The sequence below is a fragment of the Carettochelys insculpta genome, chromosome 16, assembly GCF_033958435.1.
Source record: "Carettochelys insculpta isolate YL-2023 chromosome 16, ASM3395843v1, whole genome shotgun sequence".
NCBI lineage: Eukaryota > Metazoa > Chordata > Testudines > Carettochelyidae > Carettochelys > Carettochelys insculpta.
This window is the reverse complement of record NC_134152.1, coordinates 11,582,917-11,604,313: the sequence shown is the minus strand read 5'-3', so window position 1 is coordinate 11,604,313 and position 21,397 is coordinate 11,582,917. Positions and strand designations below refer to the sequence as shown.

Below are 21,397 nucleotides of genomic sequence, written 5' to 3'. Positions count from 1 at the left end.
GTCTGCCAGCAGTGGCCAGTTCTCAATCTGTGAAAGGATCATCTTATTCCATGACAATGTAAGAGCCTTTGGTGAGGGACCTTGTGAAAGGTTTTCTGGAAATCTAAATACACTATGTCTACTGGATCCCCCTTGTCTAAGCTCGTGGGAGCTCTGTTTGAACCCCGGTGCTGTGTGTGTTATACCTGTTGTGCAAAGTATCCCTGGTGTTGGCCATCATGTCGGGTAAGTGGGTATGAGAGCTATGGGCTCTCTCTACACATTCCCCCATAGTGTTTTCTTTAAAGACAAAGTCAGGTTACACTAACAGCCTGCCTTTTTGCCTAAGGTGGTGGTGAACATTTATTTGTCTCGGTATGTTTTCCTAACACATCAGGCAAAGAACAGGCACTACCCACCTTAGACAGTAGAAAGGTCTTTTATTTAAAAACAATGAAGCTATTTCATACCTCACCCCAGGTCTAACTTCCACAAGAAAGAAACTGATCTTTGTCACAGCTGCACAATAACTCTGTGTAGGAGAGGGAAAACAAAAGCATGAGACAAGGGGGTAATCCTTTGGTTTTGGTCTAGTCCAAGGCCAGATGGTAGAGTGGGGGGGGTTCTCAAACATTTTGGCCCGTAGTCGTCGTCCTCTACACAAACCTTTCTGCAGCCAACCACCCCAAAGTGAAGGCATATTGTCCTATCTCTGAATACTAAATTATTCATATGAGGCTAGTGGAGCATAAATCGTTAAACAGATTAGGTGCTTTAACTCTGTCATGTTAGTTTACCAAACTGTTTTAAATTAATATTTTAATTTATTTATGTCCAAAACAAAACAGGGTAGGGATGGGATGGGAAGGGATGAAGGGCTGAGCAAAAGGGGAGTCTGGGGGCAGACCAGGTCAGAAGAGCTGGGTGTGAGGGAGGAGTGGGAATGCAGCAAGAAGCTGACCATGATGGGGAGGCTTATGTGGCCACATGGCTCAGCAGTAGTGCCCTCCCATGGACCAGAATTCCAGCCACAGGGAGCAATGGGGTAACCTTCCTGTGAGTGGTTTACAGTACTGCATTCCCCCAGTGGGAGTTGTAGGGGGGGCAGTGCAAAGAACCCCTGTCTCACTTCCCATGTTTTAAAGCACATTACTGTAGTGGTGTCATTTCTCCCTTATCCCAGAATCCAGTGAATCTAAATCCAAAATGAGCATTGCAAACAATTAAATAAAACAGTAAAATTTTAATTATAGTCTATAATGAGTTAAATCAGGTAGGGTGCATCAAAACTTGCATTCCTTTTTAGAAAGAGGCATGCAAATGAGGTAAATTGCACCTGATACCTCATTTGCATATTCTAATTTCAAAACAGCTTCTTTCAAAAGAAGAAAGCCAGTGGAGACTTTCTGCTTTTTTGAAGGTAAACCCATCTTTGAAAGAATCCTTCTTCCCTTTATTTAATGGGAAGAAGGATTCTTTCAAAGATGGCGGTTTCTTTTGACACTGGAATATGCAAATGAGGTGTCATACACAAATTTACACAATTTGCATTTTCAATTTACCTTATTTGCATACCTCTTTCAAAAGAGGAATGCAAGTATAGATGCACCCATAATGTTAATTATGTTCCCCACTGTACCAGTTTGGAGGAAAAAATCCAGTTGACCCACATACATAGCCTAGTCAGCTAACATTTGTTTTTTTAAACAGCAGCAGCACGTCACTTGTGGCTGTGGGAGAACAGAAGAGTTGTTCCTAAACATATGCACTTGACATGTTAATGTTACAGTCGCTCGCTCTCTCTGATAAACAGGCTGCTGCTGCTTGGGTCCCATCACAAAATCACACCATTGAAAGATGAGCTATTTCACAGGTGTTTCTTCCTGACTCTGGCTGAACACAGCACTTAGCTGTTACCAGAGCCTAAAGGGAAACAGTCATTTATTTAAAAAACAGCTCTTCACAGATTTTTCTTGTGTCCTCTGGTGATGTGACACTGTGGCCTATTGTTCGGGAGTCTGTGTAGATTTCATAATCATTTCCACCCTGCGGATAAGAGAGACAAATAAATAAGCTCTCTTCCCCCTGCCTGCCGTCTGGCTCTGGACCCTGAGGCTTAGGGCTCCCCTCTATGGCATCTGACCTGCAGCACGGGAGGCTGTGGAGCCCTGGGCCTTGCAGGCTGGATCAGACAAGCCATGGTCCAGATCCAAGACTGTGGGCTCTGCTGGGGAACAGGAAGCAGCTCTGGGTGCCCTTTGCAGCTGTTCTCCCAGCTGGGGCCTTTGCGATGCTTCCCCAGGGCTTCCTACCAATGATCTGATTGGCCAGAATTCTGGCCAATCAGAGCAGCAGAGGGCAGTGCCTAGAAGGAGGGAGAGGTGGTGCAGCAAGGTAAGTGCATCCCCATTGTCCAGACTCCATGCCCCCAGACAGCTTCTGCCCCGTTCCAGAGCTCCTCCCCCACCCCCTTCCAGCAAGCTCCCTTTCAGTCCTCTCCCCCACCCCACCCCCCTCCTTCCAGACTCCATCCCCCAAACCTTGCTAACACCCTTCCTCTCACCTACAGCCATAGCCCAAGCCTGCTCCCATACCCCCTCCAATTCCCAGCCTGCTCTTTCCCTCCCAGACCCCTGCCATTTCCATCCTGCTCCTGCACCCTCCTTCTCACCCAGACCCCATAGCCCTGGCCCCCCCCTATAGTCAGGGACCACAGCAATGATGCATTTTATTTTTTTGCTTCTCTTTTCAGTAGCCCCCAACCTGAAAAAGGTTACATGTAAGTGAACCTGCCTGTGTACACATTAAGGACATTGTGTGTGGAGGTGAATGGTTTTCAAACTCCAAAGGGAGCAAGAGTCCACTAAAAAGGCAAGCCAGATGGTACAGCACATAACACAACACCCAGGTTAGGCTTAACCAGCATTTGAATTATTTACCACTGCATTAAGTTGACCCAGGTGTAACTTAAATTACCCAAACAATGTACAAAACAGCAAAATACCAAACCACTGGAGCAGAATGCTGAAGTCTGACTTGAAGGGCAATGACTGGACGGTGTACTAGGGTGAATCTGTACACTTACTGTTCAGCACAAATTAAGGATTATTTTCTTTCTCTAGTCTAATTCAGCGTCTTTCAAAAATGGCCATAATTTAATATACATTGACATCACTTTTTAAAAGTCTGAGCTAAACAGTACAAACCCTTCAGCTAATGCTACTGTTTTGTTTATACTGGTCAGCAGGGTGCCAACAGGCCTAGAAAATCCCCATGTAGCTGCAGCTATGCTCTCATGAAAACTGAGGAGGGAGCTTAGCTCATCAGAATACATGGTGGCTCAAACATTTTACTAGCCTAGGCAGACACTCATAACTTATTTATACTGCAAATTTGAAGGCATAAAATGCCTATTGTGCAGAGTGGCAAGTCATGGTTGGGTTTATGCATGGTTTTTTTCAGCAGAACTGGAAAGGGCCTCAAGCCATCACTGAATCCAGGTCCCTGCCCTCATGGTAGGACCAAGACCATCCCTGTCATCTGTCTAACCTGCTTTTAAATATCTAGAGTGGTGGAGACTTCACAACCTCCTTAGGTAGTTTATTCCACTGTTTAACTACCCTGACACTCAGGAAGTTTTTTTCTAATGTCCAGCCTAAACCTCCCTTGCTGCAGTTTTAAACCCATTCTCCTTGTCCTATCATCAGAGGCCAAGGAGAACAATTTTTCTCCCTCCTCCTTGTAATTCTCCTTAAAGGTACTTGAATAATGCTACCATGCCCCTCTAAGGCTACATCTACCCTAGCACTCCTTTTTTGAAAGGCATGCAAATGAGGCATAGATTTACATATCTGGCAACTCATTTGCATATTTTCAAAAGAAAAGCAGAACATGATGTTTTAGAAAGTAAATCATCTTTTTTAAAAGGAAGAAGGGGTCTTTCGAAGATGGAATTTTTTTTGAAAGAGCCATGTTTACACTGCTTTTCTTTCAAAAGAAGCTTGTTCAAAGAATATGCAAATGAGGTGCCAGATATGTAAATCTGTGCCTTATTTGCACTTTTTTGTTTCCTTCATTTACATGCCTCTTTCGAAAGAGGACTGCTAATGTAGACCCACCCTAAGTCTTCTCTTTTCTAAACTAAACAAGCCCTGTTCTTTCAGTCTTCCGTCAGAGCTCATGTTCTCGAGCCCTTTAATCATTCTTGTCAAGTATCGGAGCGGTAGCCGTGTTAGTCTGGATCTGTAACAGCAACGAAGGGTCCTGTGACACCTTATAGGCTAACAGAAAACTTTTTTGTTTGTCTATAAGGTGCCACAGGACCCTTCGTTGCTGTTAATCATTCTTGTTGCTCTTCTCTGGAACATCTCCAAATCTTTCATGAAAGATGGTGCTCATAACTGGACACAATACTCCAACTGAGGCCTAATGAGCGCAGAGTAGAGCGGAAGAATGACTTCCCATGTCTTGTTCTTGACACTCCTGTTAATGCATCCTAGAATCATGTTTAATTTTTTGCAATAGCATCACACGGTTGACTCATTTAGCTTGTAGGTCCACTATAACCCCCAGATCCATTTCTGCCATATTCCTTCCTAGACAATCACTTCCCATTCTGTATGTGTGAAACTGATTGTTCCTTCCTAAGTGGAGTACTTTGCATTTGTCCTTATTAAACTTCATCCTGTTTACCTCAGACCATTTTTCCAGTTTACGCAGATCATTCTGAATTCTGACCCTATCCAAGCAGTTGCAATCCCTTCCACCTTGGTATCATCTGCAAACTTCATAAGCGTACATCAATATCTAAATTGTTGATTAAGATAAGGTAGCCCCTCGAGTTACATGAGGGTTCTGTTCCATGCACCCTCACGTAACCCAGATTTTGCGTAGGTGGGGGTCCAAACTTTTTCTCTCGTGGAACACACATTCTGCAGCCAGGGAAGCAGAAGAAACTTAAGTCCTGGGGTGGAGGGGCAGCTGGGAAGGCTTAAGCCTGAGGTGGGTTAGGGAGTGGAGCTGAGCTGGAGCTGCGTGTAGAGGTGGTGAGCTGGAGCCCTGCTGAGGTGGTGAGCTGGGCCCCAGGGAGTTTTAACCAGGACATGTATGCGGGGAGGGGTTTAAACCAGGGGAGTGTGGAGGACCAGAGCCGGAGCTGTGCATGAAGGGTGGTGAGCCAGAGCCATGCGTGGGGGTGAGCTGGCAGGGGAGACTGAGCTGGAGTCACACGTGAGGGGTGGTGAGCTAGAGGCCGGGGCGGGGGAAGCAGTTTGAGCCAGCGGAGCAAGTGAAGTGCAACTGGAAATGGCGCATTTCCAGGGTTTACTATAGGAATTGGGTCAGCCGCATAAGAGCAGGGTCACATTCTGAGACCTTACTGTACTGCATAGAACTGGTTCCAAAACAGATCCCTGCAGAACCCTACTCCTTATGCCCTTCTAACATGACTGCAAACCATTAGTAACTACTCTCTCAGAATGGTAATCCAGCCAGTTATGCACCTGACTTATAGTAGCCTCATCTAAGTTGTATTTGCCTACTTTAGTGATATGAAGATAATGTAATACCATATCACATGCTTTATTAGAGTCTAGGTTTACCATCAACGAAGGGTCCTGGGGCATCTTATAGGCTAACAGAAAAGTTTTGAGCATGAGCTTTTGTGAGCACAGACTCACTTCATCAGGTGCATCTGATGAAGTGAGTCTGCGCTCACAAAAGCTCCTGCTCAAAACTTTTCTGTTAGCCTATAAGGTGCCACAGGACCCTTCGTTGCTGTTACAGATCCAGAGTAACACGGCTACCCCTCCGATAGGTTTACCATATCCACTGCTTCTCTCTCATCCACAAGACTACTTATTCTGTCAAAGAAAGCTATTAGATTGGGCTGGCATGATTTGTGCTTCACAAATCCATGCTGGCTGTTACTTATTACCTCATTTTCTTTCAAATGTTTGCAGAAGAACTCCTTAATTATTTGGCTCCATTATCTTTCCTGGCCCAGAAGTTAAATTGACTGCAGTTTCCTTGATTGTTGTTTTCCCTTTTTATAGATGGGCACTATATTTGCACTTTTCCAGTCTTCTGGAATCTCTCCTGACTGCCAGCACTTTACAAAGATGATAGCTAAAGGTTCTGATACTACTTCTACCAGCTCCTTGAGTATTCTAGGATGCATTTCATCAAGCCCTGGTGACTTTCAGACATCTAAATTTCTCTAAGTTTTAGCTTTTTTTAAAATTTCCCCCTCTAAACCTACCCTCTTCCCAGTAGCATTCACCATGTTAGGCATTTCTGCATTGGACTTCTCAAAGACCAAAACAAAGTAGTAATTAAGCACCCCTGCCATTTCCAGGCTTCCTGATATTGTTCTCCCTCCTCACTGAGTAGTGGAGCTACCCCATCCTGGCTATGTCTACACTAGCCAAAAACTTCGAAATGGCCATTTTGAAGTTCACTAATGAAGCACTGAAATACATATTCAGCACCTCATTAGCATGCGGGCAGCCGTGGCACTTCGAAATTGACGTGGCTCCTTTTTGAAAGGACCCTGCCTACTTTGAAATCCCCTTATTCCTATGAGCCGATAGGAATAAGGGGACTTTGAAGTAGGCAGGGTCCTTTCGAAAAGGAGCTGCATCTGGACGAGCTGCGCGGCAGCGAGCCGCATCAATTTTGAAGTGCTGCAGCTGCCTGCATGCTAATGAGGTGCTGAATATGTATTTCAGTGCTTCATTAGTAAACTTCGAAATGGCCATTTGCATAGCCATTTCAAAGTTTTTGGCTAGCGTAGACACAGCCCCTTTGTCCTCCTCTTGCTTCTAATATATTTATAGAATGTTCTCCTTACCCTTTGCCTCCAGGTAGTTCAAGCTCTTTTCGTGCCTTTGGTTGTCTAATCTTGCCCTTGTATCCATACACTGTTTGCTTATATTCATCCTTTGAAATTCCTCCTAATTTCCACTTTTTGTAGGACTCCTTTTTGATTCTGAAATCGTGCAAGATCTCCTGGTTAAGCCAGGGTGGTCTTTTACCATACTTCCTTTCCTATGCCACAGTATAGCTTGCTTTTGGGCCCTTAATAATGTCCCTTTGAAAATATGCCAACTCTTTTCAGTTGTTTTTCTTCTTTAGGCTGTGTATAGACTAGCTCCCACCTTCAAAGGGAGCATGGTAAGCAGGGTGTTGGGATATTATGAATGAAGTGCTGTGGTACATATGCAGCACTTCATTAAGCTAATTCTCCCCCTGCAGCAACTTCAAAGTGCCAGCTTGTGTGTAGCCACGGTTAACCCGCCGGTACTTCAAAGTGCCTGGGCTACTCCTTTACTCGAAATTTTGGACTTCAAACACTTCAAACACTGCCCCTTTAAAATTGCTGTGGGGGAGAATTAGCTTAATGAATTAGCAGCACTTTATTAGTAATCTCCCACCACTCTACCTACCATGCTCCCTTCGAAGTTGGGAGCTAATGTAGACACAGCCTTAGTCTTGCTTACCATGGGACCTTATGTACCAGCTCTGAATTTATCAAAATCTGCCTTCCTAAAATCCTGTGTCTCTGTTTTGCTGTTCTCTCTCTCACCATTTCTTAGAATCATGAGCTCTACGATTTCATGGTCACTTTCTCCCAAGATGCCATCCACTTTCAAATTCTCAACCAGTTCCTCCCTATTTGTTAAAATAAAATCTAAAACTGCTTCACCCCAGTAGCTTTTTCAACGTTCTGAAGTAAAAACTAGTCTTCAATGTAGTCCAAGAACTTGCTGGATAGTCTGTGCCTCACTGTATTAGTTTCCCAACATATGTCTGGATAGTAGAAGTACCCCATCACCACCAAATCCTGTGCTTTGGATGATTTTGTTAGTTGCTTAGAAAAAGCCTCATCCACTTCTACCTCAGTAGGTGGTCTGTAGCAGACCCCTAGCGTGACATCACCTTTGTTTTTTACCCTTCTCAAACTAACCCAGAGACTCTCAATGCATCTGTTTCCTGCATCCATCTCCACTCCAGTCCAGGTGTACACATTACAGCAACACCTCCTCCCTGTTGACCCTGCCTATCTTTCCTGAGTAAGCTGTATGCTTCTATACCAATATTCCAATTGTGTGTATTAGCCCACCAAGTCTCTGTGATACCAATTATGTCATAGTTGTATTCATTTATTAAGACTTCAAGTTCTTCCTGCTTATTACCCATACTTCTTGCATTTGTATGTAGGCATCTAACACATGCCAATAAACTTTTATATGCTCCCACATCTTGTGACTTCCTTGTCACATTATACAGAGCAGCTATATTAGATTTTTAAAATACATGTTAGTTTTTTTAAATCATGCTGTCTTAGTACCGACTGTACAGATCTCACAGCTACAGGGATACATGGTAATTTTAAAGCCTCAATGTCAACATCTCCATATATTAAATGAAACTTCTTCAGCCCTAGCAAGCTGCTTCATACTACCAGATGGAGGGGACGTGAAACAGCTGGAGTGCCCCATAATTTGATGCTGGAAGGTGGGTGCATCTGCCACTTACACAGCATAGGTGTGCAAGAACAGTGGGGCCTTAGTCCTTTGTACTTCTCTGTTTATGTATCACAACAGATTTAGTATCAAGTGGTTTAAAAACAAACAAAAAAAACAAACCTAACCATGTGGATGCCCCAATCAAATCTGTTTCCAATGCATCTTTGACAAGGGCAGAGCTAATGTTAGTATCTCCAACATGCTATTTGCCTGAAAGAAAATTCACATCCTTGTTTTCCATGGTGAGAGCACCATCCCTGTGGACCTCGCAGGTGTGTACAAGGGAACTTTTAGAGCATGCTAGCAGGGCCTGCTAGTGAGTGATCATGCATCTAGTAAACAAGTTAGTTACCTACAGCTAGTTTGTTCTGTATGCTCTTATTTAAAATTGCTCCAGCAGCACAGCTGACAGTTCAGTACCAGGACTTTTGGAAGAGAGCTTGTTTCATTCACAAAGTTCCTGTGGTACTGAAACTGCACTGCACAAGTGGTTACGACCCAAGCGTGCTGCTGTATTAGTCTGCACCCGTGTTTTCAAGCTTTATGTACTGGCAACCCCTTTCACACAGTATGTAACACTATCCTTGCCAGCCTCAGTGATTCAAGCTGTAAAGCAGGTGCCCAGACTTTCAGTGTGTAACATGCCAGCATCCCCTTGAGCTAAACTATTATTATGTTAAGATGAACGGAGAAGAACTCATTTCTCGTACAGCTTTTATAAGGGAAAAGGAATTTTATTCTGTCAAATGGCTAAATAGGGATGTCCCACTCATCGCCTGTGGCCATCCCCCCCTGGAGCAGCTGCACACACTGGCTCTGGGGCAGGCAGGTAGGGGTACTGTCCATCCTTATCCTCTGAACCCTGTCTCCCAAGGGCTGTGGTCCCAACGATTACAGGGGGGCCTGGTGCAGGGCAGCAGCAGAGGATGAATGCAGAGCGAGTGCATTCGCTGAGTGCGTGCTGCTTCCTTGCAGCACTTGCAGCAGTGGTAACTGCCCGATGCCAGGCTCCCACAATAATCTCAGTGTCCGCATCTGTTGGGATGTGGACAGCTCCTCTTCCTCTCCCCCTGGGAGTCCCAGGCCAGATGGCCTGCAGGCTGAGAGTTTGAGACACCTTGGCTAAAGAGATAATTTTCTCAAAAATATGTAAACTAGACCATGCAGGGGATTAAATGAAGGTAAACGTCCAGCAAGGTGAGGATATGCCAGTCCCACAAATGGGATTACACAGAAGCACCATTCTCGAAGAGCCTCAGTTTATAGTAAGTAACTCCTGCCGTAAAACCATAACCATAGAGAAATGCATCCTGAGTTTATCAGCTTGGGAATAAAGCTGTCTCCCTTTTTCTCTGCCTGGATATAAGGTAGCTGTCACAAATAGTACAGTGAAACAGTTTTATAATGTTGGACACTTACATCTAGATGTAATAAATACGACTCTTATGGCCTTTAAAATGGAATTTTGTTCCTTAGCAGTTCTTTTCAGGAAAGGATCCTATTTGAAATTCATTAAAATTGATGGATTCAAATTGGATACTTGACTAGATTGTCTAATCCTTTTTGCTTAAGTTCAGAAACATGAGCTAAGACTTGCTAGAGAAAGGTCAAAAATTAAAAAAAAACAAAACTGACAATATTCAACAGCATATTTTAAAATTCTCCAATTTGGGGCAGACATTTTTGATTTGCGCTAGCAGAACACATAGTAATGAAAACACTGGATACAAGATTTTTCCTTTTAAGCTTTCTGGACTGACTTTTAACTCCATTTTGGGTAGTTTCTATAATCTGCATTTTCACCCTAAAAATATTTAAGACAATTCTGTTTAGCCATGGCAGAATAATTCTGCAAAATCCCAGAAGTAAATTGAAATCCTTGCATTCTGTGATTTTGAGATTAAATGAAACTTCACATTACACAAGCCAGCAGATGCAAGCACCTTAGAAAATCTCATTTCTGAACAGCAATAGTTTGTAAGAAAATGCGTAATAAAATCTGATGAGGAATATTTTCACGAAATATTTTAAAAGGATATGCAGAAAATACACTTATGCAAATATATCAATAATAAATGTTGGAAGCTGTTTTCAAATCACTGGAAGTCATTATTTCAGCTCAAAAGAAAATCTGTTTTCAAATGGAAGACAAAATGCATTTTAATCTAAACTGAAATGTTAATAAGAGTGTCTTTAGGTCAAACACTGTCTGGTACTAAAACATGTGCTTGCTGAATAACTATGCTGGAAAAATCTGTGTTCTTAGTGCATTTTTCAAGTATAAAACCATCATGATAAATGTCAGGGTAGCTGCTTGTGCTTTGTATAAGTGTGCCAATTACAAACCCACATCAAAACCTCAATGGAAATAAATCATTTACTCAGGAAAAAGATTCCAGTAGTCACCAAATTCTCACCTAGATTTCACAACAGTATGTTATGGCCCTTTAATCAATAGTGTTATGAGCGGATGAAACTTCATTATTGAGCTAAGTTAAAAATCACACTGGTAAGTGTAAACTCACCTTTTCTGTTAACATAACTCTAAGCGTAAGCCACCATGTAAGACCAAAGAGGAGGGGAACTTGACCATGGCACTGTTCTTGTTAGGGGCGTTTGGGGAGGAAAGCAGTAGACTAAGCAAAGTATGGCCCTGGAATAAGCCAGAACATGAACTTTTGGCTCTGCTCTTGGCTAGAAATGCCTGGGAGCTGTAAACTAAAACCACTTCTCTTGTTCTTCAGCATTCAGAAAGACAGGAATTTACACACCCCTTGTAAATGAAAAAGGTGGCATCAAAGAGGAGACCAGACTACCCATTTCTGCTTGAAGCCGGAATATCCCTAAGGCCCTGAACTTTGACTAGTTTTTCTGGTCAAAAAAGGCCAACAATATAGTTTACATCCCCCAGTGAGGAATAAAGGGCAGGGGGTGTCATTCAAGTTACTTGAGGTTTATAGACCTGTGCAATCAGAACTAGACCTAGATGTTAGAACAGAGGATGACATCATTTCTTGTAGATGTGCTGAACTCCTTTCAGAAGAGGGAAAACTGCTCATACCCTAGGCAACTTGCTTCTGTGCTGTGCCTGCTTAATACTACCTAAGTCACGTGAAGGGAGGGAAATACGTTTGACAAAAAGATTAAATCCACAGCCTGGATTCTGTTTCTAATGTGACTGATTAAGAAGTTCCGCTTATGGGGCTTTCAGTTTGGGAGAAGTCGTCCAAATGTATACGCAGAAATCGTAGTACTCACAGGCATGGTCTTATCTCCGAAGAAATAGATAGTCTCATATCCATCGTTGCCCACAATTCCTAAGCAGTATCTCTTATCCCAGCCATGTGGAAACACATCAAAGCTTATCTGCCCCCCTAAATAGAGGTAGACAAGAAGCAATAGTTAAAAAGGAAGAAAAAAAAAAAAAAAAAAGGAGGGACATCTACATTTATGAAGGAAGAATGCCTGAAGCTGACCTTCATTGAAGCAGGTTCTGACAGGATACTTCGAACAAATTTAAGACACAACTACAATAAAATGGAGGAGATAAGACTGAGCAAACACATCAAAGACTTCAGTGTAGAATACATTACAGGGTTGTTCCAATTACCAAACCAAGGGTTGTACAGTCAGGATATTCAGATTTACATTTTAAAAAATCCAAGAAGATTTCATATACCCTGTGGCAGGGCCTCCAGCCCCACGCCTCTTCGGAGGACTCTCCTGCTGTCCTCAGGCTCCAGTGACCTACTCAGTGCTCTCCCTTCCTCGGAGTCACAGGGTGGGGGTAAGAGAGCTCCGGCCCGCCCTCTCCACCAGCGTCCAGCCCAGGGCCCTGTTGGTAGTGGGTGTGTCTCCCCAGCCACCAGCTCAGCAGGGATCCCCAATGCAACATGATGAGCTCCTGGGTTACCTCCCGGTTCCCTGACTTGGGCTCCTTCGTATCCCATCTCAGATGAGGCATGCTGCTCCCAAGGATGAGGCTCCTCCTCCCCTGGTGACCAGCCCCACCTGACTGGCCTCGATGGCTTTTATACCTGGGCTGCAGCTGGAGCATGCCCAGCAGAGCCACAAGGGAGGGGCCCTTTCCACCCAGCAAGCCTGGCCCCTGGCCCCCACCCCCCGGCTAGTGTGGGGTTGATACACCCCATCACACACCCAAAGAAAACTTAACTCTGACATGTACCAATAGAGTGCAAGATCACAGGATTTTGAGTAAGGCAGGATAGTGTTTGTGGTGCCACATTAAACTGCCTTTTTTTTTTGTTAAATGTTTAGATTTCTTCCCAACCACAGTAGCATGCAGTTATACTAAGACCAAATTTGAATGCTGACATTAAAAATAAATTTTTGAAGTTCAGCGCCTGGTTCTGAGTGAAAGCAGATCGTACCACACCATTGCTCTACAGAGGCAGAAAGGATGGCAGGCTTGGCAGATTCAGACATGAAAGCCGAAGATAAGAGAAGCCTCTATTCCATTGGTTCTCCTTTTTCCAAAGCCTATAGAAGCCTCTTGGCTTGCCTACATTTAAAACTACAGGAGCATAGCTGCTGCGCTTCAGTATAGCCACCATCTATGCCAACAAAAGGGATTCTTCTATCAGCACAGGTAATCCTACCTTTCTAAAAGGTGGTAGCTAGGTTGATGGAAGAATTCTGCACAGTATGGTCCACATTGGGACTTAGGTTGACTTACATTGCTCAGAGGTGTGGATTTTTAACATTCTGACCAATAGAGTTAAATCAACCTCACTGAGACTCAAGCTCTACAAGTACCAGCTATTCTCCCTGAATTTTTACTCCTGGGGGAATTCTGCACCAAAAAATTAAAAGTTCTGTGCACAATATTTTAAAATTCTGCATATGTTTGTTAAAATAATGCAATATAATCAAATTGCAATCATTTTGGTAATTCATATACAACTAAACTACAAAGAATGGAAAATGGAGGAGTAGAGCAAACCCCTGTCTAATGGTAATGTAGCTAGTATCAACTCTTCTAGTTTTCAGTGAAAAAAATATACGCAACAATAGGCTCAGTGTTACATCATAGGCAACGGAGGAACAAGTGAGGGCCAGGGACTCAGATTCACAATTTATACTTGTAACTGACCATATCCAGAAAGGTCAGTAGCAAACAATTCATGAAATACATTTTATAGGAAATTTTTCAGTCCAAACACATCGACCAGTTCCAATCACTAGGATACTGGCAGCACTATTACGGCCAGATTGCCCTTTATAACATTCAAGGGCAATGTAAGTGTCCCTTAAAATTGTTACAGCTTTTATCTATGCCTGGGGGAATTCATTAAGAACAATGGAACAATTCACAGCTATACTCTGCTGTGCCTGAGAGAGCAGCACCTGCCCCAGTTCTACCTCTTCAGAAACACCCCAAACCCTGCTCCTGCATGCAGTGTGTGCCACAACAGCAAGTGAAACGGTATCTTTCTCTTTAACATACACAGCTGTCCAACCCCACGCCCCCGAATATTTGTGTGTCTGCCATCTTTTCTTGGTGCTCAACTTGCCTGCACTGCAGAGAGGGAGCACATGACCACTTTTGCAGTTTACCTTCACTTCTCTGTCAGAAGTCATTTTCCTGTGGGGCAGCAAAGAAATCTGCAGGAGCCGTGAGTTCTGTGCTCATGCAGTGACAGAATTCCCCCAGGAGTAACCTTTGCAATCAGCAGAAAATGAATGTAAATTAAATTTGTGTATTAATGATGACCATCAGGTTATCACTCTGGGCTCTGAACCAATTCATTTTTAGTGAAGCCCATGCCAGAATCCCTACCGCCTCTTCAAAAACAACAACCACCATTTTCAAGGACACCACACATCAAGGATGGTACAATCCTGCAGATAGCTGTTAATGCTTGAGAACTTCTAGATACACAATGAAACTCATCAATTTAGCTAATCCCTCAGTGCTGGAAGAAGCTACATGACTGAGTGCATACCACTGCATCCAGGCCATCTTCTAGAAAGACACACTCTCAAACACAAGAAAGATTTGCAGGTTAGAATTCCAATGTTTGAGAAACATCCATTTGATTAGCATGTTCAGAGTACCCAGACATCTTTTACTCCTCTTCTGTATATTCCAATGGAATAAACAGCATTATGTGAATTTTCTTGGTTCTTTGAATAGAATTGTATTTACATAGCAAGACATCATTAAGTTTTAAAAATAAACACAAAACAGAGGAAATCATTTTTTAAGATAGCGACCTTACAAAAAAAAGCTGTTTGCTTTACTATGGTTAATTTGGAGTTAATTCTTTTATTCTAAACCCTACGTGTTCAATACGTTTTTAATAATATCAAGCTTAGCACTGGGTTGAAATTTGACACAAGGTCTCAAACAGGAGGAATTTTTTGATATTTTGAAAATGTTCTGCTCTGTTTAAATGGACAATACTGAGAATTGTTCATGGCAGCCCTGTCTGAAACTCATTCACTGCCAGAGGTAGACACAGAGAACCATTTGTTCTTTCTGTGAATGAAAAAGTGGAGAATTTGCCTAGGAAATAGGAAGAAGATAGGAAAGACAAGTCTTGAAAGACATCTCCCAGTTGTAAAGAATTACTGTGCATCTTGAGTCTCCTGCTGAATTTTCTTTCTGACTCACCTCTCCCCACCTCCCCAATACAATTTGGCTAATAATGAAGGCAGTGTTAAAGCACTAAGTATTTCTAATGTATGTGGTGGGCTGAAGGAACATCTCCAATTAGTCAGAAATGTATAATGCATTTTTACAAGTCAAAGAAACTCATCTGTATGAGTGACATCAGAAAATAATCAACTAATAAAAAGAGATGCACTTTTGCTTTTGTTGCGGTACCAAATTAAAGCCTTAAAGAGGGACTTTTATGTGCAAAATGGCAGCGGACACCCCCACCCTGACAACTGTCATGCAGCATGAACAATTTGGCAAGAGGGTATCATTTTTTGTAAATGATTTTTTTTTTTAAAATATCATACCTATAGAAAATGTGAGGCCTTTTCCTGCAAATTCTCTCTGTAAATCAGCTACAAATTTCTCTCTTATTAGTTCCCTCTGTTAAAAACAAAAACAAACAAAGAACAGTTAAGTAAGTTCTGTTTATTAATCATAGCAGAAAAAGCAGTATTAACCAGGGAACGGTGGTTCTAGCCAACTTCTCCTAAAGTCCATGTATGCAAGATGCAGTGCTAGTATTACAGGGCTAAGTTCTGATCAGCATACACCTGTGTTGTCTGGAGCCTGAGACAATGTAGAACCTCCCCCCCCTGGATTTCTCGACTCCCAATCTTATGTTTTAGGCACAAAACCATGTCTCTCTGTACGCATTTTAAAGAAGGTTAATGCTGAGTAGTTTAAACCTCAACCTTATGCTTGGTTTAAAAAGCATTTGAGAAAGTAATATGAAAAACAGAGTACTTCCATTAATTTTCAAGGATGACAAAGGCTACTACAGTGATCAGTACTATAAAGAACACATGATACCCTGACAGATGAGGACTGACATAGGGTGGGAAGGAAATGAGATTTACAGTGTTCGAAATGCTACAGCAGAAGCGTCCAACCTTTTTTCTTCAGGGCCACATGGCAATCTTTTACATGTTACCAGGGCCGAACACAAAATAGCCCCCAACCATCCCCTCGCCCCCAACCTTAGACCCCCCCCCGCCGCAGTCTCAAAGAACCCCCAGCCTTAGATCCACCCCCACAGCCCCAAACTGCCTCCTGCCTGTAGTGAGTCAGTATGGCCTCCCGCAGACTCAGAGGCAGACGAGGCTGCGCAGAGGCCCTGGTGGGTGGGCCCGGAGCCAGAATACCAGAGGCCCGCCCCTCAGAGGGCAGAGCCCAGGGCTAGAAGAGCCCAGGGCGGGGCTCAGGACTCATTAAAAGGCTGGGCCTCCGGGCAGGGAGGACGCACCTGCATGAGCTCCCCGGCGCCAAGGGCAGAGGGCCTGTCGCCGCCCAGCCCCGCTGGAGGAGCAAGCCCCCAGCGGCTCCGAACAACCCTGAATCCAGATGCCCCAGGGGGACTACCCGGACTTCCCAGGACCCTCACGCCGGCGGAGAACCCCCGCCTGGGAAGAAGCCCCAGCAGCGGCCCGCTCCAGAGTCCTAACGGAGCCCTGCAGCCCTCAGGCCCAGGATCGCCGCGGGTCCACTGGGCTACCACCGCCTATCTATCCCAATGACATTGAGATGAGCGACTGGCCGGAGCCCCTGAAGGTGGACGACCTGGAGGAGGCCAACCTAGAGGGACCCCCCGACCAGATGGACTGGGACCTTCTGCCAGCGGAGGTTGAGGTAGGAAGCGGCCCGGGGAACGACGCTCCTGAACCCATGGTAGTGTGTTGCGGTCTGGATCCCCACTGCTGGGGTCATGTGTGAGCGACCCCCAGGGCCCCGGGCCGGGTCACAGTGGAGTGGGAGGGCCTGCGACCCCCTACCCCCTCCTTGACAGGGCCAGCCTGAGGGCTGGGCCTGTACTTCAACCCTTGTGCTGTGGCCCCGCCCGAAACTGAGGGCTGGGCCTGTACTTCAACCCTTGTGCTGTGGCCCTACCCCAAACTGAGGGCTGGGCCTGTACTTCAACCCTTGTGCTGTGGCCCCGCCCCAAACTGAGGGCTGGGCCTGTGTTCAAACTGTTGTGTTGCTGCCCTGGCCTGGACTGCGGGCTGGGCCGGGACCTTGTTGCAACAGTGAGCTGCTGCCCCGCCCTGGACGGAGGGCTGGGCTGGAATTCTACTTCTATGATGAACTGCTGCCCGCCCCGGACTGAGGGCTGGGCTAGCACGGTATTGCAACTGTGAACTGTGGCCGCCCTGGACTGAGGGCTGGGCCGGTATCGTATTGCTATTAAGAACTGCTGCAGGCCCTAGCCCGAGGGCTGGGACCTGCATCGTTTTGTAACGAGAACTGCTGACCGCCCCGAACTGAGTGCGGGCCAGTGTTATAACCCCTCTTTGGTTGCCGCCCGCCCTAGGCCAAGGGCCGGGCGGTCTAGGACTTCCTACACTTGGTGGAGAATGTGGGTATGCGGTCCCCACCCGACGTAAGGGGTAAGGGAGTGGGCGCGGACCCAGAGAGAGCAAAAAGCCCCGGACCGTATGGGCAATTATGCACTGGTTTTTTTTCTTGGTTGTTTTGTGTATCGCTGCTAATCCCTGCTCCCACGATGGAGATGGACAAGCTACTGCAATATTTGGCTGAAAGCCAGCAAAAGCAGCAGGCTGCCCAGCTACAGCAGCAACAGCAGCTACTCCAGCAGCTGGGAGCCCAACAGACACAGCTGCTGACTGGACTGATGGCCCAGAGCCAGGAGCACCAGCAACGGTGTCTGCAGCAACTGGTAGCCCTGGTGCCATTACCGGCCAAACAATAGCAGGGAACCCCAGGGGAAGGCCCTGCGTCAGTCCCGCCAGTACGCCTGACGAAGATGGGCCCCACAGATGATCCAGAGGCCTTCCTGGTCACCTTCGAGCGGGTAGCGGTGGTGGCTGGGTGGCCCCGGAACCAGTGGGCTACATTACTGGCCCCTTATTTGACCGGGGGGGCCCAGAGAGCTTACCGGGCTTTCTCGGTGGATGACGCCCAAGATTATGACCGGGTAAAGGCAGCCATCCTCGACGCCCTGGATGTCAGCCCGGAGACCTTCCGCTGGCGGTTCCGGACCCTGACCTACGTTCCGGGGGCCCGGCCCGCGGTGCGTGGCACAGGAACTGAGGGACGCGTGCTGGCGGTGGCTGCAACCGGAGGTGAGAACCTCCACAGAGATCATGGAGCAGGTCGTCTTAGAACAACTCCTCTGCATCCTCCCACCTAGAGGGCGGGCTTGGGTGCAGCGCCACCGACCTGCCACCGTGCAAGCTGCCGTTGGCCTCATGGAAGAATTCCTCGCCGCGGAGGAACCCGAGGCTCCCATGGGCTTGGCCCCGTCATCCCGGGCCCCGCGTCAGGGAGCCGAGAAACCAGGGGAGCCCCGCTCCGAACTGCCCGGCCAGCTGTGGGAGCCACCCAGGCTCCCTCAGAGGTCACCGCGGAAGCCAGGCCCCAGTAAACCCCAGGGGTGAACGGAGGGGGCCACCAGCATGTGGCCACCAGGTCCAGGGGGCACCAGACCCACGGGGGACCCCAACCAGCGCTAGGTCCCTGCTTTACCTGTGGTCAACGAGGACACCTCCAACGGGACTGCCTGGAACGTTTCTGTAGTTTTGGCCGAGTATGGGCGGCAGAAAAGAGGGCACGACCCCCACAGGCACCCACCATTACGGTCCCGGTCCTCATGGGAACTGAAGCCATGGTCGCGTTAGTGGACTCGGGGTGCAGCCAGACTCTGGTATGCCAATGGGCCGGCCTGGAGGCTGACTCCACTCTAGGGACCATCCGGCTACAATGCATTCACGGCGACGTGCGTCCATACCCCAGCGCACGGGTGCCCCTGATGGTGGCGGGGGTGACCCATCATTTGGTTGTCGGCCTAGCCCCCCGACTGGCGTATCCCGTGGTGTTAGGCCAGGACTGGCCAGGCTTCGCGGGTATCTTCCATCCTGCCTCAGGACTCAAGAGGGAGGCAGCCCCGTCCTGGAGGGGAATACGCCAAAAGACACCCCCCCCCCCCCCCGAGGAGAGGGTGGGGTCGGGCCTGGGATCCCTAACTGAAGGACCCGCTGAAGGCTCAGAGCAGACCAGCCCCGACGACGGGGCAACCTCGGATTTCTGCCGGGACCAGAAAGACGACCCCACACTAAGCCGGGCCTATGCCCAGGTGGCGGCCATCGACAGGGTGGCAACAGACCCCCAGCTCATGGCACAGTGGCCTCACTTCGAGCTGCGCCAGGAACGGCTATACCGGGTAGACTGGGACCCCCAGACCCGGGAACAATGAGCACAGCTTCTGGTGCCGAAATGCCACTGGCGGGCCATAATGAAGTTGGCCCACGACATCCCTGCAGCCGGCCACGTGGGCCAAGAAAAGACCTTGGCCCGGATACTGTCCCGATTCTTCTGGCCAGGGGTCCACCAGGAGGTTAAGAACTATTGTAGCTCTTGCCCTGCATGCCAGATTGCTGCTCCCCCGCGGGTCCCTAGGGCCCCGTTGATCCCGATGCCAGTGGTGGGGACCCCGTTCAAGTGGGTGGCCATGGATCTGGTGGGCCCACTCCCGAGAGCATAGCCGGGTACAAGTTTGTGTCGGTCCTTGTGGATTATGCCACCCGCTTCCCGGAGGCGATCCCACTGCGCAACATCACAGCCCGCACCATCGCGGGGGAACTAATGAAGATCTTCGCCCGAGTAGGGCTGCCACGGAAACTTCTAACTGATCAGGGAACCAATTTTACATCACGCCTGATGAAGCAGGTCTGTGCGCTCCTGGGGATTAAACAGCTACGCACCTCTGTGTACCACCCCCAGACGGATGGCCTGGTAGAGCGCTTCAACCGCACGCTGAAGGAGATGATGTGTAAATTCCCCCCAGAAGACCTGCGCCGGTGGGATCAGTTGCTACCTCCCTTGCTTTTGGCCATCCGGGAGGTTCCCCAGTCCTCCACGCGCTTCTCACTGTTTGAGCTGTTGTACGGACGCCGTCCCCGGGGAGTACTCGACCTGATGCGAGAGGTCTGGGAGCAAACCGCGTCCCCCTTAAAGGGACTGCTGCAGTACGTCTTCCAGCTTCAGAAGCGCCTGGAACAGGTAGGGGCCCTTGCAGAGGAAAACCTAAGAGCTGCGCAGGCGTCCCAGGCTCGAACCTACAACCAGGAGGCACAGAGCCGCAGCTTTGAGCCAGGTGATCGGGTCCTGGTCCTACTGCCATCCAGCAAATCTAAGCTGTTGGCTAGGTGGCAGGGACCCTACGAGATTGTTCGAGCCGTGGGGCCGGTCACCTATGAGGTTTACCAACCCGACCGCCGTAAGAAGACACAGCGGTATCACGTTAACCTCCTAAAACCATGGCGGGACCGGGAGGGCTTCATGATAAACCCCTGCCCCCCAGACCCCGAACTAGGACCCCAGGTGCCTCACGGGGAGGAACCCACACGACCGGCCCTTGGGGCAACTCTGACCAACGAGCAGCGGAAGCAGACCCAGTGCCTCCTCCAGGCATTCCAGGAGAACTTCACCGCCCTCCCCGGACACACCTCCCTAGTCTGCCATGTCATCTGTACAGAACCAGGGAATGTGGTCCGCGACGCCACGCAACCCTTCCGGATGCGAGAAGTGGTAGAAGTAGTAGTACAGGAGATGCTGGCCCTGGGAGTCATAGAGCCACCCCAAAGTGAGTGGTGCAGCCCGGTGGTACTCGTCCCGAAGCCCGATGGCACTCGGAGATTTTGCATCGACTTCCGGTGGGTGAACGCGATATCCAAATTCGATGCATATCCGATGCCCCGGGTCGATGAGCTGTTGGGACGTCTCAGGGCGGCCCGCTATTTCAGTACCCTTGATCTCAGCAAGGGGTACTAGCAGATCCCCTTGGCACCTTCCTCACGGGAGAAGACGGCCTTTGCAACTCCATCAGGCCTATATCAATTCACCCAAATGCCCTTTGGTCTCCACGGCACCCCGGCGACTTTTCAGCAGCTGATGGACCGTCTCCTCCAGCCCCACCGGGACTACGCCGCGGCCTACCTCGGCGACATCGTCATCTATAGTCGCCACTGGGAGGAACACCCGGACCGGGTGGCAGCGGTCCTTAGGTCCTTGAGGGCAGCAGGCCTGACCATGAACCCGAGGAAGTGCTGCATTGGATGGCAGGAGACAACTTACCTCGGGTACACTATAGGAGGGGGCCAGGTAAAGCCCCTCGTAGACAAGGTGCAGGCCCTAGCGCCTGCCCTCCCCCCAGTACCAAGCGGCAGGTATGACGGTTCTTGGGACTGACAGG

At 47.7% G+C, this 21,397-nt stretch overlaps 1 protein-coding gene across 1 annotated transcript in view; it reads right to left on the bottom strand.

Annotated features, from left to right (window-relative positions):
- Positions 1–399: 399 nt before the first annotated feature.
- Positions 400–21,397, bottom strand: part of PMM2 (phosphomannomutase 2) — a 28,886-nt gene continuing 7,888 nt past the window's right edge. The window contains exons 6-8 of the mRNA XM_075010933.1: positions 15,498–15,573; positions 11,766–11,881; positions 400–2,025 (exon numbers count right to left, since the gene is read on the bottom strand). Of these exons, the coding sequence (XP_074867034.1) occupies positions 1,921–2,025; positions 11,766–11,881; positions 15,498–15,573 (297 nt within the window). The 3' untranslated portion in view covers positions 400–1,920. The remainder of the gene's footprint in view (positions 2,026–11,765; positions 11,882–15,497; positions 15,574–21,397) is intronic.